Genomic DNA, 17,243 nt, shown 5'->3' with positions numbered 1-17,243 from the left:
TATAAACATCAATTTGATCGTCCTCCTATTTTTTTCCAACCCACCAATTTTCTCTAGTGATCATGGAAATTTCTTGAAAGCACATGGCAATAAAATTTGCTTCTTCTGATGGAGCAAAAACAATTGTTTCAATAGAAATCAATTTTATTGTCTTCTCAATTTTTCCAACCCACCAATTTCCACTACTGATCATGGAAACTCCTTGAAAACACACATGGCAATAAAATTTGCTTCTTCTGATGGATACAGGATAGACAAACAAAATCATCCTGCAAGGTTTCGTAAACAAAAATATTTCTTGCTATAAAAATCAATTTGATCGTCCTCCCAATTTTTTTCCAACCCACCAATTTCCACTACTGATCATGGAAATTTCTTGAAAACACATGGCAATAAAAATTTCTTCTTCTGATGGATGCAGGATAGGGAAACAGAATCATTCTGCAAGGATTCTTTCTATAAAAATCAATTTGATCGACCTCCCATTTTTTTCCAACCCACCAATTTCCACCGGTGATCATGGAAATTTCTTGAAAACACATGGCAATAAAATTTGCTTCTTCTGATAGATACAGGACAGGCAAACAAAATCATCCTGCAAGGTTTCGTAAAAAAATTATTTCTTTCTATAAAAATCAATTTGATCGTCCTCCCAATTTTTTTTCCAACCCACCAATTTTCACTACTGATCATGGAAATTACTTGAAAACACATGGCAATAAAATTTGCTTCTTCTGATGGATGCAGGATAGGGAAACAGAATCATTCTGCAAAGATTTTTTCTATAAAAATCAATTTGATCGTCCTCCCATTTTTTTCCAACCCACCAATTTCCACTGGTAATGATGGAAATTTCTTGAAAACACATGGCAATAAAATTTTCTTCTTCTGATGGATGCAGGATAGGGAAACAGAATCATTCTGCAAGGATTCTTTCTATAAGAATCAATTTGATCGTCCTCCCATTTTTTTCCAACCCACCAATTTCCACTGGTGATCATGGAAATTTCTTGAAAACACATGGCAATAAAATTTGCTTCTTCTGATGGATACAGGATAGACAAACAAAATCATTCCGCAAGGTTTCGTAAACAAAAATATTTCTTTCTATAAAAATCAATTTGATCGTCCTTCCAATTTTTTTCCAACCCACCAATTTCCACTACTGATCATGGAAATTACTTGAAAACACATGGCAATAAAATTTTCTTCTTCTGATGGATGTAGGATAGGGAAACAGAATCATTCTGCAAAGATTCTTTCTATAAAAATCAATTTGATCGTCCTCCCATTTTTTTCCAACCCACCAATTTCCACTGGTGATGATGGAAATTTCTTGAAAACACATGGCAATAAAATTTTCTTCTTCTGATGGATGCAGGATAGGGAAACAAAATCATTCTGCAAGGATTCTTTCTATAAACATCAATTGGATCGTCCTCCCATTTTTTCCAACCCATCAATTTCCTCTAGTGATCATGGAAGCACATAGTAATAAAATTTGCTTCTTCTGATGGATACAGGATTGGCAAACAAAATCAACCGGAAAGGTTTCCTAAGCAAAAACAATTGTTTCAATAGAAATCAATTTTATTGTCTTCTCAATTTTTCCAACCCACCAATTTCCTCTAGTGATCATGGATATTTCTTGAAAACACATGACGATACATTTTTAAATTTTTATTTGATGCAGGATAGTGAAACAGAATCATTATGTAAGGTTTTCTAAGGAAAAATAATTCTTACAATAAAAATCAATTTGATAGTCCTCCCAAATTTTTTCCCACCTTCCTATTTTGGGATATTGAAATAAAAAAAGTGTGCTCACTAGCGCCGCCTTGGGGTGATATCCAATTTAATCATTACATCATTAAATAGTCCTTGCCCCAGTAACAATTTAGGCTTTATAGTAATTTTATAGCCACTCATATAACCTAGATTGCACTTGTAGCGTGCTATAAAACTTCAGTTGTGACTTGGATTACATTACAGAAAACGTCACACAGTGATCCATACAAAAGTCGGACAAAACCTCAAAAGTGGCCCGAATTTGATGAAAACTTCACATTAGGGTAATTTTGTGACGCTGAGTTCATATTTGATGTTTATGTTTTTTATTTTTTAAATCCTCAAAATTTTGGCACTTAGGGTGGTTCGAAAATTCAACATTTACGAATATAAAGTGCACTATTTCCGAAAATTCATTTTCAAAAAATTAGGTGCGGTGAATTTTTTAGCAGAATACACATTTTTTCAATTGTTGGTACCATGCGTCTCCTTCAGACGTATCATGAAAAATCACCATACCTGGGGCAGAAAGGGGCAAAACAAGATATTCATTTTCGGAAAGTACACTAATTTAATGAACAACAGCGATCTTTCCGAACCGTTTCAAAAAAAAGTACAGCCACTTTGAATATTATAACTTTAAACTATTGCTCGATTTATTATTTGTTTTTCATGTCTGAGCGAGAAGAAAGGCTTGTATCGACTAAATCGAATGGCAGCTATAAGTTCAGCGAATAACCTTTCAAATGAAATCAGTTTGACCCCAATCGGAATCTTATCTAAAAAGATATATTCATTTGAATAACTTAGGTTTGAAAAGAGTTTTTCTCAGAATGCATCATCTATTTCACCTTTGAAGTTCTGTAAAAAATTGAACTCTCGTCTTCGGGACTTAATATTTTGAGAAGACTCTATTCAACCTGTTAAGAAACAGAGAAAAATGTTAACTCACGAAAAATCTAAGATAAAATTTTGAGGTTTTGTCCGGCTAGACGACACTATGCGTCATTTTCCTAAATTAATAAACTTTACCTAACATGAATTGGAAGTTTTAGTCTCCCTCGCGCCGCCTGATGGGCGAATTCTGTAATTATCTATTCGCCGTCGGGTAGCACTCGACTCGCTGATGAATATTGCCCAAGACATCACACTTCTAAATAATGTTCTCGAGATTCAGAAATTGAAAAATAATACATGCTCACTAGTGCCGCCTGGTCTATCTATTTCAATTAGTTTTGTCCATAATCGCGTAGCTCTTAACCTTCTCTAAATTTTTTTCCGAGAACACCTTCTCCTCTAAGTTTTTAGACGTTTGTGACATACTAAATTCCACAGTGTGCTGAAAGCTGGTACGCTCACGTTAAACTTATTCAATGATAGTTGCGTTTACGAGAGGTTAGATTTATTTACTCTATTGTATAGCACCCCTGGCGCTGCAGTTATCAGTTAATTGGATATCCAATTGCTCTAAATTGTAAGTCTAAGCAAACACAAAACAACTTTACCAAATAAAGTATGGTGCTAAATGTTAACTCAGATTAAATATTCGAGCCCCAATTAGTCGAAATCCCATAAGCTAAGTGATTCCTATTAGGTGGGTACACCCAAAACAAAAATCTCTTGCAATTATTGCAAGCGACAATCACTTGCAAATAATGTTAGCATCGCTTGCAATTTTGCAGTTAAAGCCGCTTGCAATTGTTGCAAGCATATAAAATCACTTCATCTCTCGCTATACGTACATACGTTTCTTCAACACACTGTCAAAGGATTACCACCACATTCACATGCCTATGCTGGTTGGTATAGCAACGCACGGCGAGTTTTTATTTTCCGTCTACTTTTTATTCATTCCTCACCAACATCATCAAACGCAGTTTTGTGGTTTATTCATTACACACGAGACGGCATCAAATTGTGTAAGAGTTTAAACGTCCTGTTCTTATGTGTAAGGACAGATCAGTGCTTATAGTTAGCGCTATGATGCGGAAAGGCCTGAGTTCAAATCTGGCTGCTTGTTTTACTTTTTTCATTAATCGTGAAATCATCTAAGTGTTTATATATGGCTTTTATCCACTTATTACTATCTGGTAGTATGGTTGGGTGGATAAAGCATTGATTAGCGATCTGTTTGTGCAGGATTCATTTTTCAATGCCAACAGTCTTTTTTTCTAACGCATATTGGTCACCAATACACATACATCGCTAATACATAGGCAAAATTCGGTTTTTCTGTTTCTTGCATTGCATGCAAGGAAGCTTCTTGCAATTTTCGCACATTACCAGAACGCTTGCAATTTTCGCTCGTATTTATTGCATTAATGTAAGCGAATCTTACCGGGTACGTTTTGGGTGTACTGCTAATACGAATCCACGTAGTAGGAATCAGCGTAGTAGGAGACCCGACTGTATCAAAATTCAGTATGTAGACAACCTTGGAGAACTTTTTTATCATTTGTGGAATTATAAAAAATCCATATTGGAAATTGTAAAACAAAACGATGAAAAATTAATGGCGCAATTCAGAAAAAATATTATTCCTCAAAGAGCTCAAAATTAACCAAGTTAGTACATTTTTTTCTGTCAGCAGTGCTACCGCCAGTTTCTGGACGTAGTCCTGGTAGCACAATCTTCCTGACCAATATAACTACTAAAGCATTTTCTGTTGATTTGAAAGTGATCGATTTGGATTTCAGATCCTTTGTCAGGTGATCTGCAGGGAGCCATGTGGGTATTTTTAAAACTACGTGACAGATTTGTGTATTCCAACGTTGGAATATTCAAACAAATCCATTCAGTCAATCCTTTAGACGTAATCAGCGAGAATGGTTTTATGGTAGTTCAAACTACGCATATCATTTACAATACACGATTAATCGTATCTCTTCTATAAATCGTTATAAGTCAATGGAAGTGTAGTAAGTAAATTGATTAGAGAGGTCCAAATAAAAGTTTTTCAAAAATTCAACGGAAAAAATGAAATTGATCTAATTATTATTTCCTTATTTAAATGAACTTTAACATTCAATAAAGCGATAAAATATTATCAAGTGATTCATTTTCAATCGTCCTGGTCGGGACTATTGATTGATTCATATATGAAATACGATACGGCCGTTATAAAATATACTTCCTGAAAAACTCAAATTTTCATGGCGTAATAACGCTATGGAAACAAAAAAAAAAGTTGTTGCTTTCAGCGTGATTTTCGTGATACCTACTTTCGAATATCAATAAAACAAAAGAAAAAGAAATATTATCAAAACAAATATATTGTTTTGGTTTACAATCTCGCAAAATGCGTCATTTAAAAATTTTTAAATCCAAGTATTAGTATGATAATTATTCCCTGAGACACTGAGGAAACTTTGCTAAGATTTCTTGCATCTGTGTTCAAAAATGTTTCAAAGCAGTCAAATCCAGTATGAAAATTAATTATAGGGAACCCAAAAATTCGTTCGTTGGTATTTGTGGAATGTCGAAAATATTTGCTTCAACTGTTATAAATTTCATCAGGTTTTCATCAATGCTGTGTGGAAATCGATTTCTGAGAAATAAAACCAATCTTACAAAAAATTGTGACATGTGATAATTGATGGAACTTCCAAATAATTTTCAATTTGTCAAGCCTCCATTATTGTTTGGAATAAAGCCAAAGATTTTTTTAAATATGTGTTATCAGTTCAACACAAAACTGTTGGTTTCAAACGATCATCAGTTTCAAAATCATCAAATATCAACATGCAAATTCAAAATAGTTTTCTGTTTTTCCATTATTTGGCGCATAAAGATAAAATAGCATCGCGGTTTGTTTCAGTCTCGTAAAATAATAAAATATCATAGATCTCCCAAGAGAATCGAAAATCATCAAGTTTCAATGAAGAAATTTATTTCAAATCATTTTCAACTATTTCTACATTCAGAATAATTCAAAAACAGTTGTGCTAAAAGCTTTCGATATTTCGAGCTTTCGTAGCACGCCATCTGCATCAACCCAAGGATAACTTTTAGTACACTTGTTTTTCTTTTCGTATCTTTCCACGCTGTTTCGCGTGCGACGGTACACTGCGTATCGCGAGGAAAATTGAAAAACGCTGTTATGAAGTTTTCCAAAACTATTTTTTCTTTGCACCATCAGATTCCTTGGTTTCTAACGAATCCATACATATGCAACACTTGGGTAGTTTTGTAGGAAATATCAAAGAAACAGCAGGTTGAAAATATTGCTCCACTTTTGCGCACCTATACATACAAATTTTACTTTAGTTGTGTCTGTGCGGGTGGAAAAACTGCTTCTAGTAAAATGGAAATTTTTCAATGAAAAGCGGAAAAAATGGAAAATCGGAGAAAATCACGTCCTAGAAAAATTGTTTAGCTATGGTGTATTGGAAAAATCAAAATTTTAAACACATGATTGCAAAAACTGTGTGCTTTTTCAACCGGAAAAAGCACACAGTTTTCCGAGTTGGAAAATTTTGAGTTTTCCATTTCGGCCAATTCATAGTAAAAACAATTATCTAGGTCGTGATTTTTTTCTTTTTTCCATATTTTGTCATTTTCTTTGAAAATAAAATAAAAAACCGCAAAAAAACACGAAAAATGGCGGATTGCCCGACGGGGGCCTTAACGCAGATAAATAATGATATGGAGAGTAAATTAGAAAGTGCGGCAAAATACTAGTGATTTTCAAAGCTTTTGTGCTGTTAATACCTTAAAATGTTTCAACTAAAAATAACATCCAAGTGCGCATCAACTTTGCTTTCGCATGTTTTGTTTAATTTGTGACGTTGGATGAATCTATATGGCATCTATCCCGATTAGAATGAAATAACAAGATTATAACAGAATGCAATTTTTGTAACATATCGTGTTATAAATTTTGTCTCGTTACTAGTTAAAATAACAGAAAATTATAACAAGTAACAACGGGAGATATAGTTTTGAAATATTCTTGTTATGTGTTTCTGATCGGGATGTGTCTCGGAATGCTTAAAATAAAATACTAATGATATCCTGTTATTATTGTATGATTTAAAATTAGATATCTGGGAAAAGTCGTGGGGTGTCGGGCTTACCCACGGTGTCAGACTTGCCCCCGGGTCCCCTAAATAGTTTTTCATTTTAGTGTAGAACAGAGCTGCTTGCGGAAACAAACTAATGTAATACTACTTGAAACTTGAAACTACTTGAAAAGAAAATATTTGTGGTTCTGGCAAAATTTGCAATATTTGTATTATGAGAAAACTATAACCAATTTATGTTCAAATCCTGCTTTCCTTTGTAGATGAGGGGCTATTCCTTCGAAACGTTGCTATGACCAAAACCAAAAAATAAACCAACTCCAATTCAATTCTATACTGAGCCTTTGTATATACTAAAATTACGGAAATCCTTGGGTATTTCAAATAGGGTAATATGGTTGTTCGAAGACAAAAATATTGAAAAGAGACATCCCAAGTGCACCTTGTTAAACTTTTCGTATCTCTACTGAATTTTGAATGAAACATGTGCTCAAATGTGTCATTCGAAAAGTGAGAACACCTGTTTTGGGTTGATATTATTGAAAATGCAGATTCATTGTATCCCTTAGTAAGGAGTTGTGAACCGTACATTTCAGGGGGTAATAGTTTTTTTAAGTAGAACAGTATCATAATTCGAAAATCTGATCGTTCATATAAACAGGTTGAATGACTGTATTGTTCCTTCCTCAGCAAGTCTGTTTTAATATGTTTATGTTTTTGTTTATTACCTTCACCAACAGGCTCCTTGACCCCAATGGTGGTTGCTTAAACTGATTACATTTTAAAATTGACAACATTTTCACTTTTATCGCATTCCGCGTCCTGTTGAAGTCATAGGCCGTCGCCACACTGTTAAAAATTCGTTGGAGTCCGGTAACTGCGCTCTGGCAACCATAGTTGGTTCTCCTGAATGGAACTCGCAGAAGGGAGTTATTGCGTAGAGCTCGAACGCGGGCTTGAAGATCCAGACGTCCGAGGATTGTAGGGCAATCCACTCTGGCAGAGAGTAAGTCCGAGACGAACAGACCCTCCGAATGCTGAGTGTATCGAGGTGTATTAGCTGGCAACGGTTTTCATAGCTCGGCAGCTGAAATTTGTTTCGCCATGGGAGATGACGAAGGGCGAAGCGTATGAACCTGCGTTGGACAGCCTCGATTCTGTCAATCCCGTTCTGGTAGTACGGATTCCAAACAGCTGAACAATATTCTAACGTTGAGCGGACCAACTCGCAGTAAAGTGATTTAAGACAATATACGTCCCTGAAGTTTTTCGCTATTCGGAAGATGAACCCAAGCTGTCGTGATGCCTTATCCACGACGTATGACGTATGTGGTTTGAATGTTAATGCCGAATCCATGATGACTCCGAGATCTTTGATGTGAGAGTGTCTTGGAATGCTCGAGCCGAAGAAATGGTAGTTAAAGTGAGTCGGTTGGCGTTTCCGCGTGAACGTAACGATTGAGCATTTGCTCGGGTTTAAAATTATTCTGTTTAGATCACACCACGTACTAAAGCTGTTCAGTTCCCTCTGAAGAAGCTCGGCATCGGTTTTATCCCGTATTTGTTGAAAAATTTTCATGTCGTCGGCGAAAGAAAGGCGGGGTCCTTGTAATATGAAATTGACGTCATTAAAGTAGAGGAGGAATATTACTGGACCGAGATGGCTTCCTTGTGGTATGCCGAATGTAGCGAAGAATGGTGCAGATAGACTGTCCTTAATGCTGATTTGGAGTTGCCTTCCATCGAAGTAGGAACGAAACCAGCGCAGAAGTTGTCCATGAATGCCGAGTTTGTCCAGCTTCGCTATTGCGATATCATGATTGATTTTATCGAAGGCCGCAGAACAATCCATATAAATAGCATCGGTTTGCAATCCGTCAGCGAATCCATCCATTACATATGATGTGAACGAGAGCAGGTTTGTCGTTGTGGATCGTTTAAGCATGAAACCGCTTGGTCATCTGCAATGTAGTGTTTGCAGTGAAAGAAAATAGGATCTAACACAACCAGCTCGAACAGTTTTGATACAGCACTTAAACACGAGATTCCCCGATAATTGTCAATGTTCGATTTGTTTCCTTTTTTATGAACTGGAAACATGTGCGCTGCTTTCCAGCATGAAAGGAATGTACCAGTAATGGGTGATAGCTCGAAGACTCGCCGAAGTGGTTCAAGAAGCACGCTGATGCACTTTTTGACAAAAATCGAGGGAACACCATCTGGACCCGGGGAACAAGATGCTTTCAGTTTGGCATTTGCTGCAAGAATGGCAGCATTATCGACACAAATTCGGTTGATGGTTCGTCCTAGAGAAGGAGTTAAATTGGCCGCGGCAGTGACTTGTTGTGGTGACAGGCGCTCGTTGAAAAAAACGCTTGAAAATTTGTCGGAGAACAGTTGGCAAATTTCATTAGTGTCGGTGCCTAAAATTCCATTAAACGACATACAAGATGGCAAACCGGATTCTTTTCGCTGCTCGTTAACATACTTCCAGAACGACTTGGGCTTGGATTTCAGTTGACGCTCGACGTTTCGCTGGTGTCTAAAAAAGACGCGTCTGCTTTGCTGTTTGTATTCGTGGTTGAGTTGAAAGTAGTGATTTCTTAATGCAAGTGTCTTATGCTTCGAGAATTTTTTGAATGCAGCTCGTTTGGCAGATTTTAAACGTCTAAGGACGGTTGATTGCCAGGGAGGGTGTTCATCGGTACTAATTGTTCGTTTTGGTACATGGCGGTCGATAAGGTAGTTAAGAATACTAGAAAACGTCATCGCTGCTTCGTTCGCGTCGTCATTGTTAATATTTTCGTCCCAGTTTATATCCAACAGCGTGCTAACGATGCTGTCGTAGTCAGCGTTTTTAAAATCGTAGATGATAGAGCTTGAGACGTCTTCAAAATTCACTCCTAGGTTACCAGCAAATACAAGATGTAGTGGGGGATGATGACGCACCTGCTTGACTAAAGGAGTCGGTGCAGTGCAGCAGTACGGAGCGTAGTCCCGGGCACTTACAAAGCAGAGGTCCAATGTACGTCCATTCTCGTTCGTGACATTATTAATTTGCCGAAGAGTTGCGCTGCTGTAGTTGTCCAAAATGCAACTGGCATTGTTAATAAGCGCAGATTTTTCGATATCCAATCGTAGAAAACTTGGCACCACGTCAAGCCAGGTAAGTTGAAGTCGCCCAGTATAACGATATCATCTGACGGGGTGGCGATCGAGGCAATAAAAGAAACAGAGGAAAGATGTACATCGATCAGCCTGGAATAACGAATTCTGTCAGGTGGAAAATACACAACACACAGGAACAGATTGCGATCGGCAAGTTTCACTGATATCCACACTTGCTCGGAGCTCACCCACCGATCATCGTTGATCACTCGGGCTTTTATACCACGGCGAACGGCGATAAGCACACCACCGCTTGATGTCTTGTGGCTGTTGAGGGCATTGCAGTCACAGCGGTAGACATCGAATGTTGAACCAAAGACCTGGCGAGACAGAGTACGGTTGTCGAGCCACGTCTCGGTCAAGGCGATAACGTCGTAACAGCAACCCGTGGTTGCAAGCAAATAGCTGTCCGTTGATGAATTTAAGCCACCAGCATTCTGGTAGTAAACCTCGATGTTGTTGGAGGACGGATCAGGTACAGCAGAGAGTGAAGCCATATTGCCGTGTAGGAAGACCATTTCGTAAATCCCACGAACAGTATCGGAACGGTTCACGGTCGCCTGGTCGACTGAGGTGAGGGATTCGAGGCATCCCGAATCAACTGCGTTGCGCCCCAAAATGTGACTATCGTCGTCGCCGAGAGAAATGGTTGGCATCTGATAACAAGATGTCGGAGCAAAAGGCAAAAACCTGGAACCGAAGAATACATCAGCGCTTGAAGTGTTCGGAACAGATGTATACTTGCCATTTGCGGCAGGTTGGAAGACCCTTTCACCCATCCCACACACAGGACCGGGACGACTGATGATCTTAACCTTCAAACTACCAAGCCCTCTTAGATACACCAAAATCGACGTTCAATCGGCCATAACTTTTTTCTGTTTAATCGATTTTGATGCAGTTTTTTGAGAAAGAACCGAAAATTATTCCAATTTTAGAAAATGCTTTAAAAATTGTATTCGGAGCTACGACTCCAGAGTAAATCCAGATTGCAGTGGGGTACCAACTTTTGGCCATTTTCAGTTTTTCATAAATATTTTTAAAACAACGCTAGAATTTAACATTTTTCGACAAGAATTTGTTGGAAATGACCTTCTTACATAATAATTGCACTTCATATATGAGTAATACGAATTGGCTAGTTCCTGGGAGCGGTTCCCAAAAGTGGCCATTCGTGAGCTTACATTGCATATGTTTTATTATAACAGAAACACTTATTTATTTCAACAAATCTTATCAGATCGTCTACTTAGTATAGCAAACAATTAATTCAATAAAGGTTTAATATAGATTTGCCACTTTCTGACAAGTTCTGGGAATACCGGAACACGGTTCCCAGGACGATATTTATTTTATATGATAATTGTGGAATGCGGCACATCAAAAAACATCAACTCGATGATCTATGAAGAATGCAATCACATTCGAAGGCATCCGGACATATGTAGACACTTGATGACCAGTTCCGAGAATTCCGGAACACGGTTCCCGTGCCAATTTTTTTATGATAATCATGGCATGCGGCACATCAAAAAACATCAACTCGATGATCAATGAAGAATGCAATCATATACGAAGGCATCCGTACACATGTGGACAATTTATGACCAGTTCCGGGAATTCCGGAACATGGTTCCCAGGTCAAATTTTATTTTTATGATAATCATAGCATGCGGCACATCAAAAAACATCAACTCGATGAGCTATGAAGAATACAATCATATACGAAGGCATCCGTACCCATGTGGACAATTGACGACCAGTTCCGAGGTTCACAGGACAAATTTTATTTTTATGATAATCGTGGCACGCGGCACATCAAAAAACATTAACTCGATGAACTATGAAGAATGCAATAATATACGAAGGTATCCGGGCACATGTAGACACTTGATGACCAGTTCCGGGAATTCCGGAATACGGTTCCCAGGATAAATTTTATTTTTATGATACTCGTGGCATGCGGCACATCAAAAAACATCAACTGGATGATCTATGAAGAATGTAATCATATACGAAGGTATCCGGACACATGTAGACACTTGATGAACAGTTCCGGGAATTCCGAAACATGGTTCCCAGGTCAAATTTTATTTTTATGGTAATCGTGGCATGCGGCACATCAAAAGCATCAGCTCGATGATCTATGAAGAATGCAATCATTTATGAAGACATCCGTACACATGCGGACCTATGATGCCCGGTTCCGAGAATTCCGGAATACGGTTCCCAGGTCGAAATTTGTTTTTTATGATAATTATGGCATGATGCACAACAAAAAACGTCAAGTTGAAGATCTATGAAGAATGCAATTATATACGAAGGTATCCTGACACATACGGTCACTTGATGGCCAGTTCCGGAAATTCCGAAATACGGCACATCAAAAAACATCAACTCGATGATCTATGAAGAATACAAAGCCATCGATACAAGCGGACACTTGATGACAGGTTTCAGGAATTCCGGAACACGGTTCCCGGGTCGAATTTTGTTTTCCATGATGAGCATGATAATATATGAAGGCATCCGGACACATGATTCTCAGTTTCGGGAATTCCGGAACACAGTTCACAGGACGACATTTTTATTCGTTTTTTTTTGTTTTTGAGTTGAGGTATGTGGTTCATCAAAAAACATCTACTCGATGAGCTACGAAGAAAGCAGTCATCCAGACACATACGGACATTTGGCCGGTTCCGTAAATTCCGGAACACGCTTTATTTTCGTTTCGTTAAAGAACGATTGCTAATGGTCTGTGAAACCGTAGTACACAAAACAAATCATGAAGCATAATAATATAACGTATAAACTGAATGTCACTCCTGAATTCCATGTATACAAACATGTCTAGTATGAATAAGAAAATCGGAGACAAATAATAACTTTATTGTGGCGACTTGTGGTTACTTATACTGCGACATTTTACTGATGAGTTTCTCATTTGACTTCTCACAAATGTCAGCATTGATTATGACGACTGGCGATGTTGGTTGTCGAAGCAATCGGGTCTGGGTAAGCGTATCCGTGTCGTGACGCCAAATGAGCCCTGGCTGATTGAAATCACCAAGGACAATCATCACGCCATCCGCGCCAGCTTGTGAAGAAGCGTTATTCACAGTATCCATGTGAAGTTGCATGATATTGCAGTCGAGTAGCTTTTACGGAGGAATATAGACAGCACCAACATAAAAGTTCCTCGATGGAGTTGTAATTCTAACCCAAACAGCCTCAACACTGGTTAAACTACCTACATCAATCTCACATGAGGCAAATGCGGTGGAAACAGCAATCAAAACTCCTCCTCCACGTCCGCGAATACTGTTGCCACTATTTCGGTCCGCACGGTATACGGTGTAAGCATCGCCGAAATGCTGCACTGATGTTATTCGCGCATCAAGCCATGTTTCGGTGAAGACGCAAACATCGTAGTCACCGTCCACAGCAGCTAAATACACGTCATCAATTTTCGTCTTAAGCCCTCTCGCGTTCTTATAGTAAATCCGCAAACCATCAGTGTCATGTGAGAGGTGTCGTGCTGCATACCAAGTTTCAGGACTGCGGGCTCGATGATCACCATCACCGCAAATAGCGCGGGGAGAGCAGGATGTACTGTTGTCAGGAAGGGGAACAAGCTGCGATGCAGAGGGAATAACTGCGTCATAACTGTTTTGTCCAGCGGCTGACTGCAATGGGAGGCAGCTTCGGAAGGACATATTTTATTCAAATGTTTACCTGAGCGGACAGATGCGATGCGATCGAAATTATCAATTTGACATTGAAGGTTCGCTGGAGCGGTAAAGTCGATTGAGTTGTGTTCATCAGCAGACTGTAAGTGAAATTTACATTGAGGGTGTGCAGCATATCCGTCGTGCTGGGATCAAACTTTAACGACATCTTTTAAATAAGCTATGTCATCCTTTAATGATTTCAGAGAATTGTCGTCGGGCATTGCATTGTCGCAACAACGCGAAGCTATTCTGCGGAAATTATCGTTACAAAACAAATCAGCAGATCCGTTACACATCCAGAATAAATTACGTGAGTGGATTCCCAGGACATCACGAACGTCATAATCCATCTTGACACATATCATGTGAAACGAATTTCCGCACTACCCACGACAGGTGATTCGCTCAGAATCGTTTATGACTTTCGAGCAGTTGGTACAAGCCATGCTTTGGAGCGAAGAAAATAACGCCTACCGGGTATGCAATAAACGCAAACTTGCATGCAACTATCAGCTACCACCAGAAGATGTCGCTTTTGCCAACAAATTGAGCGTAACGTTGTGCAAAGGGATAACGTTAAGTAGAAAAAACCTGTTTTAATCCACCTAGCGGTGCAATTGTGCCTTTCTCATTTCTCTAAACTATGGCACGGAGGCTTTTTATGTTCAACATAATTGTGGAAATGTCCATTACATTCTTAGTACACTTTGCACTTATACACAATGGCATGCCAGCCACGAACTTGATGAGCTACGTGTCGACGGTGAAACACTTGAAACAAAAAAATATCATACTTCATTAGCCTAATCAGCATTAGATCAATGTTATCTGCTTGCTAACTCATTTTGTCATGCGGGGGTGGGTATGTGAGGAGGGCGAAAGTCCCATGAACGAACGACTCCCCAGCTTAAATTGGTATGCTTTGTGATATAGTGGTGGTTTAAAGATGATGGGGTTGAAAGGGAGGGGTATAAAGGCTGGATGGGGTGGTGGTCTGAAGGGTGATTTAAGGAGATTTTTAAAGGAGGGGAGTGAACATAAGGGGGGGGGGTGTAATCCCTCTCCGTAAACCATCAACTATGCCCCTGTTAAAATCCAGAAACCTTATGCGAGTCGAAAAAAAAAATTTGGATTAGGTTGACGTTTTTCAGAGTGATTGCGTAACCTTTCTATATGAGAAAGGCAAAAATGTGCCAAAGTCCAAAAAAGTGAATCGTCGTCAAATTTTTTTCGAGTTTGCATCAAATCTCGACGTTTCATGCACCTTGAACACATTTAGCATCAAAAATAAAAATTCTATTTTTAATTTTTCCTATAGTTTATATTAGAAATTTCTGTGTGGCCGCACTCTGAAACCCGTAATTCCGGAACCAGAATTCCGATCGATCCAAAATTCAATAGCAGCCGATGGGAAGGTTGCACCTTTCATTTGAGACTAAGTTTGGGCAAATCGGTCCAGCCATCTCTGAGAAAAATGAGTGACATTATTTGACACATACGCACATACATACACACACATACACACACACATACACACACACATACATACATACACACACACATACAGACTTTTTCCGATCTCGACGAACTGAGTCGAATGGGATATGACACTCGGCCTCCGGGCCGGGATTAGGTTGACGTTTTTCAGAGTGATTGCATAACCTTTCTATATGAGAAAGGCAAAAATGTGCCAAAATCCAAAAAAGTGAATCGTAGTCAAATTTTTTTTTCGAGTTTGCATCAAATCTCGACGTTTCATGCACCTTGAACACATTTAGCATCAAAAATAAAAATTCAGTTTTTAATTTTTCCTATAGTTTATATGAGAAATTTCTGTGTGGCCGCACTCTGAAACCCGTAATTCCGGAACCAGAATTCCGATCGATCCAAAATTCAATAGCAGCCGATGGGAAGGTTGCACCTTTCATTTGAGACTAAGTTTGGGCAAATCGGTCCAGCCATCTCTGAGAAAAATGAGTGACATTATTTGACACATACGCACATACATACACACACACATACACACACACACATACACACACACATACACACACACACATACAGACTTTTTCCGATCTCGACAAACTGAGTCGAATGGGATATGACACTCGGCCCTCCGGGCCGGGATTAGGTTGACGTTTTTCAGAGTGATTGCATAACCTTTCTATATGAGAAAGGCAAAAATGTGCCAAAATCCAAAAAAGTGAATCGTAGTTAAATTTTTTTTTCGAGTTTGCATCAAATCTCGACGTTTCATGCACCTTGAACACATTTAGCATCAAAAATAAAAATTCAGTTTTTAATTTTTCCTATAGTTTATATGAGAAATTTCTGTGTGGCCGCACTCTGAAACCCGTAATTCCGGAACCAGAATTCCGATCGATCCAAAATTCAATAGCAGCCGATGGGAAGGTTGCACCTTTCATTTGAGACTAAGTTTGGGCAAATCGGTCCAGCCATCTCTGAGAAAAATGAGTGACATTATTTGACACATACGCACATACATACACACACACACATACACACACACATACACACACACATACATACATACACACACACATACAGACTTTTTCCGATCTCGACGAACTGAGTCGAATGGGATATGACACTCGGCCCTCCGGGCCGGGATTAGGTTGACGTTTTTCAGAGTGATTGCATAACCTTTCTATATGAGAAAGGCAAAAACACAAAACTATCACTTTCACTAAAAACAACACTTGCAGCTATCAGATATGATGCTGGTTAAGTTCACGAAACTTCAAAGTTCTTGCACAACCGATTAACACGAAAAATAAATAGTACAAAAATAAAAGCGATCACGATTGTTCAACAAGTATAAATTAAAAAGAAAACTACTAGCTTTGTTGACGACCGGGGTGTAGCAAACAGTGATGCCAAAATGTATGAGTTGTAGTGTAGTGTAGTGTTGTGTGCATAAATCTGTAGTCCAAAACTTGAGATGCGCAATCTTCTGTGCCATAATACCTAAAATATATGGTTTCATCTATTGCAATCTATTCCTAGAAGTATTTCTGAGAGAGATTTCGAAAATTTATGGTGAAATGGCTTATAATTAGGCCATTTTACGATAAATAGCATCAAAACCAACCCACCTTTCGTTATCTCTGATTCAATGCACTCACACATCGAGAATAAGGACGTAGCCCCACTCCAAATGATTTTACATGGGCCTCGGCACTCGCCTTGCTGCATATTTTATTAAAAGGTAAAATATTAAATTCGTTCAATAAATACCTTAAAATCATTCTGTCTGCTCATCAGTATTTGTGTTGATAAAGTCAGTTGGACACGTTCGATTGTTCGAAATAATGATGGAGTTTTACCATAGTGTTGAATAACACCTGAAATAGCGGACAAACAAAATATAATTAGACAAAAATGCGTTCGGAAATATATTATTTGTCCTTCCAATATACAGGGTGTTTGGTTCATGGTTAAGAATCTCTCGGGAGGTGATAGACTGCCATATTTGGAGAAAAAAATTGTTCTACACATACCATCAAATCTCAAC

At 38.5% G+C, this 17,243-nt stretch overlaps 1 protein-coding gene across 1 annotated transcript in view; it reads right to left on the bottom strand.

Annotated features, from left to right (window-relative positions):
* The window catches only part of LOC131682388 (integrator complex subunit 7), a 1,467,711-nt gene that overhangs the window by 234,116 nt on the left and 1,216,352 nt on the right, over nt 1–17,243 (bottom strand). Inside the window, exon 12 of the mRNA XM_058963863.1 lies at nt 16,967–17,073. Within this exon, the coding sequence (XP_058819846.1) occupies nt 16,967–17,073 (107 nt within the window). The remainder of the gene's footprint in view (nt 1–16,966; nt 17,074–17,243) is intronic.

Source organism: Topomyia yanbarensis, chromosome 1, assembly GCF_030247195.1.
Source record: "Topomyia yanbarensis strain Yona2022 chromosome 1, ASM3024719v1, whole genome shotgun sequence".
NCBI lineage: Eukaryota > Metazoa > Arthropoda > Insecta > Diptera > Culicidae > Topomyia > Topomyia yanbarensis.
Note: the sequence above shows the minus strand (reverse complement) of the source record. Positions and strands in the feature narration are given on the sequence as shown.